The following is a 12,473-nucleotide window of genomic DNA, read 5'->3' as shown; positions in this document are numbered from 1 at the left end:
GCGGAAACCCTCAGAGCCTTGTGCCCTGCTGTCTGTTCTTCTGCACACAGGATTTACCTTTACTGTACAGAGTCCCAGCTCCCCTTTCCAGACAGCACACACATGTAAGAATGTGGTTATGGACTCAGACAGACTCGGTACAATTCACTGCTTTGCTATTTATTAGCTGGGATTTGAAGACTCTGTTTCTCAATTTCCTACCTGAAAAGTGAGGATAACCATGGTACCTACCTCAAATGACAGAGGGGGAAACATGGGAAGCCCTTAGCTGTTACTCTAGTAAAATTTTGACTAAAGCTCAATTTTGACTTTCAGTTGGTATCTGGTTATGAATAACTAACCTTTAAACTGTACAATTTCTCCATTCTGGGTTTTTGGCAGACCCTTCAAACAGATTTCACTGGTGAGAGCTAAGGCAATCCCACAGCTCCCTAGCAAGAAGCCAATCTGCTGACCTCCGGCATCCTGTGGAGAAAAAATGAGCACGTCGGGGTGTGAGCGTGAGTAAATGTGAGCACACCACGTTTTGAACCAGCACCCAGAGATGCTCCAGCACTCCCCACTGTGCCATGGAACCCAGACAGCTGGCAAATGTCACAGCTCAGGACAACATGGCTCCAAACAAGTTCTACAAGGGTTTAAGTACAACCAAACACTGCTTTTACGCTGACATTGCGAACCATCCACCCTACTAGCCAATGTGACCTTCTCTGACTCTCTAGGCAAGTGAAACAAATCCTAACATAGCTTTCTTCTCCTAGTCCTACCCCAGATCCAAGAGCAAGGCAAGTCAGGCCAGAACAACATAAATAAAATGCAAATGGATATCAAAGCCCATATTTCTAGACAATTACACCAAATCTGTATGTTCCTTTATTTTATTTTAAAGGAAATAGATTTTAGCCTTAAGCAGCAGCAAAAGCGACCTAAGACAAAGTCTGATTTCCTATAACACAGATGCTCTAGCCCATCAGCTAAAAACATCAGCAATGTCACTAATTTTTTTTTTCTTATTACTTAAAACAATGCTTTCATATAAATCAACATTCTCAGGGGCTGGAGAGATGGCTCAGCTGTTAAGAGTGCTGTGACCTTGCTGTCTGCTGAAGTGGTCCAAGCAGGAACCATCCATGCAGAGTGGAACCTATGCTATGACCTCGCTATCTGCTGAAGTGGTCCAAGCACAGCTCCCCCAACAGAGCCATCAGCACCATCGCATCATCTTCACACTCAGCCTGCTTTGGGTTATGTGAATCATTAAAAAAAAAATTGCTTGATAAAGTAAGTCTGAAGGAACAGTACTCTATGAATGGTAACTACTGCACACTCAAATATATGTCTCACTCAATTTTTAAAACGAGAAACAATGTCATAAAAATTCTTCATAGACGAAATACACTATCTATACAACACTTACATAATCTTTGATAAAACGTTCATAGTTTTGGAAAGTAAAGTTGAATATATTATATAAAATAAGATGAATGGGCCACCACCACTCAGCAACATTGCTTCTGCTGTCACTGAGTCAGTGCAGGACTCACAGGACTCACAGGGAAGGACATTTAACAGTTACCTTTCTGGTCAGGGGTACTTCTATGGGTACTGGAATCACTTCTGCCAGGAGACATCCATAAAAAGCCACCATAAACATGACAGGATCATTGTTGGGGTAAACCAGGGCAACCTAAAATTCAGAGAGACATTCAGTAACAGTGGCATACAGACTGACTGACTAACTCTATGTACACAGAACACTGTATGAACAGAGTAAATGAAACAATGTAATGCATACATGCTCTGAGAAGGAGAAAAAATCTGGTAAGAATACCAAGCACACCATCATGCCCATGATTACACTCTATATCCTGGAGACTGAGGATGTAGTTCAGAGAGTATTTGTCTCGCATAAGGTCCCATTTGCAATCCCCAGTGACACCAAAAAGCAAAGCCAAACTCAATAAAACTTACATGTTTTGAGAAATAAAAATGCAATTCCTTATCATTATGGTGAAGTGTTTCATTTGCTTTTAGTGTGGCTCAGTAGGAAACAGCTCCCATGTTTTATAACTTAGGAAGCCTAAGGCAGTTGACCTGAGTGCAGGGCTCATGCCTTAAACATGGACATCAAGACAGACAGCAGATTAGAGCTGTAGGGTCTCTCAGGGAGCACCTTCGAGCGTTACCCACTCAGCCAGCACACTAGGAGCACCGCATCAGTCCTCACTCAACATGTGAGTGTTCTAGCAGGAAGGGATCTGGTAACACATGAATAACTGCAGAAATACCTGACTCAGTAACAAGAGATAAGTGAGGGAAACATCAGAAGCCCTGTGTGCTTGGGTCTGTGACATCATCTGCTGAGTCACTCATCTGCTGAGTCATGGGGCAACACAGTTTCCCTACCAGAGTCAGGACACAAGGATCTCACTGTCGCTGTGGCTTGCTACCAGCTAGGACATTCACAGATTAATACTTGAAATCTAATCATATCGCTGGATTATTTTATTTATTATTACAGTTTGTATATGATGTAAGTGTGAGTGTGTAAGATGTATGTGCCATAGTGATGTATGTGTAGAGGACAACTTTCACATCTCCTCCTCTGTGAGTTCCAGGGATTGAACTCAGCTGGTGAGGCTGAAACAGCAAGACCTTCACACACTGAACCTTTCCTCCAACCCCTCATCACCAGATTCTTGTTTCTTCTCCATCTGCAATGAAATTCTTTAAATTCACTCCAAAGTTGAGTTCAGTCTAACTTCACACTGTCCTAGAGATCTAAGAATAATTAATTCCACAGAGGATTTCAATAACCATTTCTTTACTACTCACAAATGGCCACCTTGACCCTTGGGTAGATACAACGTCACCTGTTTAGGGTTCAGTGAGTCCTGAGAAATGCTCAGTGAGTTTCTGGAAGTAAACACCATGCTTTATCTATTTCTGGCACATTGTGAAAGCATATTTACAGGGTTAGCTGAGGGTCCGTGAGATGGCTCAATGATTCTAAGCCTGATGCCCTGAGTTTAATTCCTGGAACTGTGAGAAGAGAGCCAGCTCCCACATGTTTATATGACCTCTACATGAACACCCATGTACACACACACACACACACAAATAAATAAATAAATAAATAAATAAATATGAAAAATAGTTTTAAAAGGTTAGCTTAAGGGATTCTGTGATCTTTACCCACTAAAAAGAAAGATAGCTAGGGCCCACTGGTAGGATGGCTCAGTGTGCAAAGGTGCTGTTGTATCAGCCCAACGGCCCGGTCAGCTGCCAGAATGGAAACTAGAACCAGTTCCTGGGAGTGGGCTAAGAGTCCCTAAGTGCCTGCCCCCACAGAAAGAAACAGTACGCTAATCCATAAAACTGTTGTGTAGTAGCTGGTAACATAAAAGTTGTGTAGAATTTCATTCTACAAATTACAAATAAATAGCAATTTTGGATGGCAGGAAGTAATCACATTCAGTATATTATAAGCAGAAAAACCTTCAAAATTAAAAAAAAAAAATAATGTCATTTCCAATTAAGAACTAAATGAAACATTATCAATTTGGTTTTACAGTGTAATAAAAATTGCCTTTCCATTCTATGTGAAATGGCAAGAAGCTGCTTTTAACTTTTTTTTTTTTCTTTGGTTTTTGGGGACAGGGTTTCTCTGTGTAGCCCTGGCTGTCCTGGAACTCACTCTGTAGACCAGGCTGACCTCGAACTCAGAAATCCGCCTGCCTCTGCCTCCCAAGTGCTGGGATTAAAGGTGTGCGCCACCACCGCCCGGCTTGCTTTTAACATTTTTTGAGCCAGTTTTATAAGGACAAAGATTTGAGTCAACATCAAAGTATTCATTTTCAGAAAGATCTAATTTCCCTTTTTATTACCTCAGTTTACTAATAAGCAGCTCTAGAAAGTGTCCCACAGCCTCTGAACATATATATGCACAGTGTTTGTTTCTAAGCCAAACTGTTGGAACTCTAAACTGTCCTTCTTGTGTAAGAATAAGAGCTCTGTTGGTGCTAAAAGAAGCCTGGTGGTTAAACAGACAAGCTGCTCTTCCAGAGGACCAGGGTTCCATTCCCAATACTCACAGGGAAGCTTATGACCATTTGCAACTCTAGGTCAGGGAATCTGATGCCCTCTTCTGACACTCTTAGGCACCAATCATGCATGTGGTACAGATACCCATGTAGGCAACACATCCATACACATAAAACAAACAAATAAATAATCATTTAAAAATGTTATGTAAATCTTACCACTGAACATCAGAAGTCAAATCAGAGTACAAATATACCAGAAACAAATAGATATCACCTTTCCAAACAAGACAAATCAAAAACAAATTACCCTGTCTCCTGGTTTTAACACAGGTTCATTTTTTGTTCCCAGTTTATTAAGCAGTGTGTAAGCCAACTTTAAACTTCTACTCCACAACTTTCCTGGGAAAAGAAAACAGGCAGAAAAAAAATTATAGGCCTACTTCAATCAGAGAGCATTAGGTTCAGCCAGCTGACATGGTTTGCTGTCACAAGTGGCTGGGATGAGTTAGCTCCACCCTCCAAAACACAGCAAGTCCTTCCCCAAGCAACTTCTGTTATCCCTTCTTCTCCCCTCCATTCCCCTCCCTTCCCTTTTCTTTTTTGCTTTTTGTATCAAGGTTTCACTATGTAGCCCTGGCTATCAAGGAACTCACTTTGTAGACTGGGCTGGCCTCAAACTCAAAGATCTTGTGTCTCTTGAGTGCTGGGATTAAGGCCAAAGGCCACTGATATATGGCTCACTTCAATTAATTAACTGAGACATAACAAAGAAACACCACCCATGATACTCAGGAATTCTTAGCGCAGAGAGGAACTGAGACTCACCGTATGTGAGTGTGTAGACTGGCTTCCCTGTCACATCCAGCCCAGTTAGGCAGGGGCACTTGGCTTGGGTAGAGCCCCAGCGCTGCAGGGCAGATTCCAGTGCAGGTGGCCAGTTACAGATGACGCCTAGGGGCTCTCCCTTCACTGGGGTCATCTGACGGCCCTCAGGCTTTGGCTGGTTGGGATCTGGCTGAGGTACTGTGGCAAACAAGCAAGGAGATAAGTAAGCTCATGGGGTTCTAACACAACTCGAACCCCTGGCACAGCTCTCTCAAGACAGGACAACCAGGGCTTCTGTCACCCTCTTACAGAGATCACAGCTTACCAGGGGAGGATGGATCCCACTCCTACTGCTGGGAGTGCCCAAATACAACAGACTGATTATCAGAGTCAGCTGAGCTCAACCATGAGGGACAGAGAGACGAACAACTTATCTGAGAATCTGAGGACTGTTTTCTATTCATTTCTACACCATAGATTCTTCTATAGTGAACATGTATTATTTAAATAATTCTATAAGTCCTACATTTCTTTTGCTGGTTGTTGGTATTGCTTGTTTTATTTTTGAGGCAGGATCTCACTATGTAGCTTGTTTGGCTTGGAACTCGATATGTAGACAAGGATGGCCTTGAACTCACAGAAATCCACCTACCTCGGTCTCCCACCATGCTCAGCCTTAACTTCTACATTCTCATTGAAGGAAATTTAGAAATAGACTAAAAGGTGAACTATTTAGTGTGTATCATATGTGCACAGACTATGATAAAGTGAGAATGAACACCAGGGAGTGGTAGCCTAGCTCCAACTCTGAGTCCAGGAGGCTGAGGCAAGAGCAATCTCAGGTTTAAGGTCTGTCAAGGAATATCGCCAGGACTCTTATCTCAACAAACACCGAGAAAACAAATCCTGCACATACAGCTACGGAGTGCACAGGGCACATAAGACAGCAATAAGAATTAACACTTCAGCTCAGGCATTTTGTCTCCGGGTACATTTCTCTCTCCTGTACTTCTCATGACCTGGTTTTGCTGTGTATATGCTGAGTGCACAATGTAGCTGTATGTGGGCTGGAGAGCTGGCTGAGTGGGTAAGAGGACAACTGCTCTTCCAGATGACCCAGGTTCAAGTCACAGCACCCTCATGTCAACTCACTAGTCTGTAATTCCAGGTCCAGAAGATCTGACACCCTATTCTAGCATCTGTGGGCACAAGGCATGACACAGTACAAATACATGCATGTAGGCAAAACACCCATACACATACATCAGTATTGACAACTAAAAATGAGGAAAAATTGTTCTTTGTAGCTTACTAATATGATACATTTGTAGAACTCACTCACAATGTTTGCCTCGCTCTTTTTTTAGTTAGCACACAAATCAGTGGTTCCTAACAGCACTGCTTGTCTCTCCTTTGTCTGTCTCACTGTACTTTGTCCTCATGCAGCCCCACCCACCCCTGCTCCCTCCAAACAGTCCTCGCTCTGCTTTTCTGTCACAGGAAGGGACTCCATTTGTCTCTGGCCCCCAACTCTGTTAGGACTTCCTTTTCCTCTCTTTCAATCCCCTTTTTTCACAACCTGCATACACATACACATTTAAATCTAGATTCTACAACAAAAACCATCCATTTCTCTGGATCCATTCTAGTGACTTAATACTTGTCTCACTCCTTACTTTGCATATAATCTTACAGGTTTTAAAAGTTAGTCTAAATGTAAAAGGAACACACAGGAGTGACTTTAATAAACTGTGTCATCTCCACAGAGCCTGTATTCCTGGCAGGTAATTTCCCATGAGGCAGCAAGGCGCCCTCTTTCATGCTTCCACAGATACTGGCATTTCTCTTTTCTAAAAAGAATCATTAATCAAAGACGTCTATCTACAATTAGTAAAACTAGTCTCCAACATGCCAAACTCCATTACTACTCTGGTGTGATTATTTACGTCTCAGAACAATAAAAGGACAGCTTTAGGCTCCAGTCCTCTCTGCCCATCCCCCAACCCCTTCTGCCTGAGACCTAACTAGTAAATAAATCTGGGGGAAATGGCACAGTGACACGAAGCCCACACTCAGGCCTGGCTGCTGACTGCTGACTGCTGACTGCTGATGTGTGCATGCTTCTGGCCCTTTTATTACTACCTTCCACAATTTCTTCAGAGTCATCCACAAAAAATTCTTTTAAGGGGGGTCTTTTGGGTCGTTTCAGAGTGTTGAGAAGCTGCTGGATTTTTGTGGACACTCTGCTATTGACAGGAACACCTGTAAGGGAAAAATGGTTAATTCCATTACAATTTACTGACCTTCATATTTATTTCCTCAATTAAAGTAAACTCTTTAAGTTTCTCTTTCCTGTTGTTCTTTCCCCTTTCCTCAGTTAAAACTTTACTTCTAATGGAGCCTGGCCTTTGCCCAGTTGCACTCTATCCAAAAGGGACCCAATATACAGGTGACAGACAGAAGACAGGTGACTGCTGTGCCTCTGGCTCCCTTTCCTCCTGTAGTGCTCCTTTCTTCCACAGTCAGTTCATGGCACCTTCTGTGAAAGCCAACCATGAACAAGTACCAAGAGGGCACCACACAGTGATGACGAGGGACTCAGCTGCAGTGTGCCTCTGTCGCTGGGACAACTGGGAATGGCTGCAGCTGGAATCTGAAACTGCCCAGTCTAGCATCTACCAAGAGACCTCCATACCATCAGCTGTGTCCATAAGGCTGGATCTGTTGGATCCTTTGTGCATGCCTTTAACTATGCCAGAAGGGGGCAGGTCAATGTTTGCAGGGCGAAGTGAGGAAGAGGAGGAAGAGGTAGTTGCAGTGACATCGGGAGGAGCAGAGACATTCTCTAGGAGAGGAAAAGACTAGAGTTAGAATCATACATTACTGACAGGAAAAGGAACCACTTCTAAATCCTTTGCTTTTGAAGAAATAAAAAAATATAGCTCTTTTAAAACAAACTTTAAAGAAAGATTTTATTTATCATTATAAGAGTATGTATAGTATATGTGTGTAATGCATGTATGCATGTGTGTGATGTATGCATGTGTGTGATGTATGCATGTGTGTGTATGTATGTATGAGTGTGTGTACATATGTGTGTGTATATGTGTGTGCATGTGTGTATGTGTACGAATGTGTGTGTATGAGTGTATACACATGTAAAGAGTGCACACCTAGACATCAGAGGACAACTTTTGGGAGCTGGCTGTCTCCATCCACTGGAGATTCCAAAGATGGACTGAGGTCATGAGGCAGGCAAGTACCTTTACCTGCTGAGCTATCCCCTGCCCTAAAACAGACCTTTATAATCAAAGTCTAAGGTAAACCAGATCACATCAGCTTTCCAAAACTATAATTTTCAAGATCTGAGTAACCTTAGTCATTACATCAAATCAACCTAGCAAATGTTTCTCAAAAATGTTATTTTCTTACATAATGCATAAGCAGAAATCCAATGTTGTAAAAGTCACCTCAAAATGACCAAAGTGAGTAACTGGCCAGTTGGCCACCAGTTCTCCAGCCTGGGACACTTCCACATGTTGTGCTTTACCTACAGTGGCTTACAGTGGGCCAGATGACCCAGGCTCTCAGATGATTGAAAATGAAGTGAAGTCAACTTCTTGTTCTGATAAAACAGCCCACAGTGAGGTTGGACCCACCACCAGGCAAGGCTCCTTCTTGCTCTCAGTAGAAATTAACCTACATATGCTACTTCATGGAAAAGTTTTTTGAGTTTTATTTTTTGAGACAGGGTCTCATCAGCTGGGCCAGCTGCTCCTCCTGCTGGGATTACAGGTGTGCAGCACCTTGCTCACCCTGGCAGCGGGGATTCGTAACACAGGAAGTAAACTGCTCTTCAAAAATGAGTGATATAAAAAGAGAACTACTGAACAAAGCTACAGCATGAAAAAAAGTCTTCTGAAGAAGAAGAAAAATTAGAGGAAGTAAACCATACAATGTAAAAATAATAAAACCACTAAAGGCACGACAAGGGAAATAAAATTGTAAGACTGGTTTAAGAGTAAGATTTCTGAGCTTCAAAGCCCTGTGATTATGAGTTTTATAAATTTAATACTTTGTAAAGTTTGAAACACACCGGCATGAGTCCACTGTGGTACAGCATGGCTAAGAAGGCATCAAGTGTTTTCTTTTTGTCTCTTGTACCTCAAGAGACTTTGAATTTGTGAGCCTTCTATTTCAGCCTTGTGACTGCTGGGATTACAGGTGTGTGCCAGCACACTCAGCTATGTGCTTTGTTTTGTTTGTTTTTCAAGAAGTGATCCTGCTATGTATTCCAGAGTAGCCTCAACCCTGCCTCACCTTCCAAGTGCTGGATTATACCCAATTAGAAATGTGTATTGTCTTTGGTCCAGCACATTCATCTCAGCAATTTTTTAAGAGGACAGCACTGGATACTGTTTCATTGTCCAAAATAAGGGCCTAGCTAAATGAGCTGAGGCATAAAAAACAGGTATACTTTAAAATCACAAAAAGAACAGTATAATTACAAACATGTAAAGATGTTCATGATGTCTCCTGAGTGCTGGGGTTAAGGGTATGTGACACCGTACCCTAAGAAACGACAGTTTCTTTAAGGAACAGGAATTACAGCAGTAAGCACTAATATCCAAAAGCAGCAACACTGCGATGGTCTCTGTAACTCAGCTTAAGAAAATTAACAGAAGTATAAGGAGGATGTGGAACCATTTCCACAAAGCCCAGACAGGTGGAGTTGTGTCTGCATCTCCCTTCACAAGTGGAAAAGCTCTTCTAGACAAATTCTACGTAAATTCTCCTGATCACAGCTCAGCGGCTTTTTGTTTGACTGTGTGGTGGAGAACTCAGCTGTCTGTGTATGGAGCCATGAGAGGTGTGATACAGGGTAGAGGGGGTCACCATGGATGGCGGGTAGCTTTTTATGTGGCGATTATACTAACAAGGAAGGTATATATCTTCATTAAAAACTATAATGTTAGATTAAAATTTTCCAGCCTTTTCAGAAATCAAATTGAAATTTTATATAAAGTGATAAGAAAGGTTGCTGAGATGCCAATTAAGATAAGGAAATGTGACTGGTTGTCAAGGAAACAGGTGAGACAACAGACAACAGCACAAGGGTACTCGGTGCCACCAAGAGACAGGGCACTTGGTGCCACTGAGGAAGGGAAGCAGAGACCTTGGGAAACAAAGGCAAAATTCACAAGTGCATAAAGCAGAGGCAGCCACCGCACTCCACACAGCACAGCAGCCACAGCCCGGTGTGCTGACCCTTGGCCTGCACACCGCACATGCAGTAACAGCACAGCAGCCAGCGACATAAATCCAGTCTGTGTAGGCTAAGGACAAAAGGCCTTGCTGACGATGGCTCAGTGTAGAATTTGCACAGGTTAGATATGCATGCTTCTGCTAAACATTTTAGCAGCTCTTGACATAGACTTTGGTGGGGGAGACAGACCCATACTCAGACTGGTGTTATATCTCACAGCTTCAGTCTTGCTTACGGAAATAGATATGGCTTCAGGTGAGCACCGTCTGCACCGACACTGCCGATGGTGCCTATCACCCTGCAATGAACACTCTGTGGCATTTCCCTCTGCCTCATTAACTTCTCTGTGACCAAAACTTAACACATCATAAACTGTTTCTTGGATACTGGGTGTCAAATGGAACATTAGGTAGGTTTCTTGGGTAGATCCAACTCCTACCTATGCGAGTATTGGCAAATACATCAGCTAGAGACCCACTGGTTCCTTTGACCTCTCCATGGGACAGCGTGGAAGATGCAGATGAAGAAGTGGACGATCCCTGAATCGAGCGGTTGATCCAGGACTCAGCATTCTGCAAGCTTTGTTGCAAGGCAGCAGAGAGCGCAGCTTGGCGTCTCAGAGAGCCCTCATCCTCAGAGGCCGAAGACGTGTCTGTGTGGAATTAGAAAAAAAGAAGGGTCGATCCTGCCTTGAGCACAGACCTCAGTTCTTGCTCACTGCCTGCACACCTGATGCTAGCTAACATCAGGGGAACACTAGCATTCTCAAGTTAGATTAGCAGGTGACATCTCCTAAGCCTCAGAGGAGAAGATCCACAGACCACAACTCGAAAAACAGAATAGCTGAACTCAGAAGATCATGTTAAATTTAAAAAATGAAAAAAAAAAAAAACAAACAAAAACAAAAACCTTCAAAGAATTTAACTATCCAGTTCTGAGATTACTTGATGTCTAAGTTCTAGTTTGTCTACTTATCAGAGACTTGTGATGGGCGGCCACATGGGGTTTTGTGAATATTTGTCTCTCCTTAAAAGGAAAGAATGGTGGCAGAAGACACACTATTTATTACTGTTGAAAGCTTCAATGAGAGCTGGTGATGGGGCACTGAAGTGGGACTGTCTTAGCCCTGAGACACTGCCTGCTCTACTAGAAAAGTAGCTGGTCAAAGCTCGAAGGTGAGGTTTTCACACATGGCAGAGTCAGCTAGAAAAGACTGACAATTCTCTGGTGCCTTTCACCTGACTGACTTCAGGAACCAGGCCTAAATTAGAACAGCTCGCCTAGACAAAGTCCAGCCACATACAGGGAGGCCAAAGCTGGGGAGAAGCCAGAGTTGTCGTAGGCTAGGGCTCTATAAGGTGTAAGCTAACTACTACATCCCCAGTCCCAGGCCCTCACAAGTCTTGTGTAAGCCAACTACCACATACCCAGATTTTGTTTATTTGTTTGTTTATTAATTTAAAAAAGTCATGCTCAAATTTGCAGAAAATTTTGTCTAATTCAGGCAAATAAGTGGGTCCAGGTCATACAGTGCATCAAAGAGCTGGAGAAGTAGATAAGAAGGCAGGAAAACTGCTAACACTCCACAATGGGGACTAGAACCACACCAAAACAAACAATGAACCCCTCCAATATGGTAATCCAGAATCTATAAATCTAATCTATAAGCCAGAGCACCAAAGCTACACGACCTGTGCTTCTCGTTCAGGACTAGCAGCAATGCATTACCTGACAGCAAAGGAGACCCAAAGTACAAGCACTGTAATGGTTTCTAATGCACTCTGTGCTAGAAACTAAGTCAGGTCCTAGGGATTCTTAGATGTATCAATGTCTATGAGGTAGCACATGCCATTAAAAAGACACGTAGTGTGGTACTGGCGATATACAACTCCACACTAGAACACAACATTGCTTAGAAATGGACCAAGTAGAGACCTTTATAGGAGGAGGACTGATCTCGGCCCAGGGTTTAAGTACTTCAATGTAGGTGGAGTACATTATAAGGAGCTGTGAGCTGGAGGGGGAAGGGAGGGAGGAAGGGAAGAAGACACAGATGGACAGATAGACAGAGAGACAGAAGGAGACCCCAGACACTTCACTGATAAAGCAAAGCTCCCTAAAGGAGAAGATGCGGAACCTAACAGGAAATGGTCAAAGCAAAACACAAGAAAGCAGTATTTAAAGACAGCATTATAATTTCTAGAAAATACTCTAATATGTCGGTTGGGGGCAGGGAAAAGTGAGACTTGTGACTCTCACCACAAGAACAAAGTGTTTTGGGTGACATCTCAGATCCCACAAAGGTCTCTGGATTTACAAGCTGCCCTTACTGTTCA

At 42.8% G+C, this 12,473-nt stretch overlaps 1 protein-coding gene across 2 annotated transcripts in view; it reads right to left on the bottom strand.

Moving 5' to 3' along the window:
• Positions 1–12,473, bottom strand: part of Dip2b (disco interacting protein 2 homolog B) — a 184,259-nt gene that overhangs the window by 57,361 nt on the left and 114,425 nt on the right. The window contains exons 5-11 of one of the 2 annotated variants that reach the window (XM_034517365.2): positions 10,577–10,789; positions 7,567–7,716; positions 7,014–7,133; positions 4,872–5,069; positions 4,354–4,445; positions 1,577–1,687; positions 342–465 (exon numbers count right to left, since the gene is read on the bottom strand). In XM_034517365.2, coding sequence (XP_034373256.1) covers positions 342–465; positions 1,577–1,687; positions 4,354–4,445; positions 4,872–5,069; positions 7,014–7,133; positions 7,567–7,716; positions 10,577–10,789 — 1,008 coding nt within the window. The remainder of the gene's footprint in view (positions 1–341; positions 466–1,576; positions 1,688–4,353; positions 4,446–4,871; positions 5,070–7,013; positions 7,134–7,566; positions 7,717–10,576; positions 10,790–12,473) is intronic. The other variant, XM_076912081.1, reaches the window with a different exon arrangement.

This window comes from Arvicanthis niloticus, chromosome 13 (assembly GCF_011762505.2).
Source record: "Arvicanthis niloticus isolate mArvNil1 chromosome 13, mArvNil1.pat.X, whole genome shotgun sequence".
In the NCBI taxonomy this organism is placed as follows: Eukaryota; Metazoa; Chordata; class Mammalia; order Rodentia; family Muridae; genus Arvicanthis; species Arvicanthis niloticus.
This window is presented reverse-complemented; position numbering and strand designations above follow the sequence as displayed.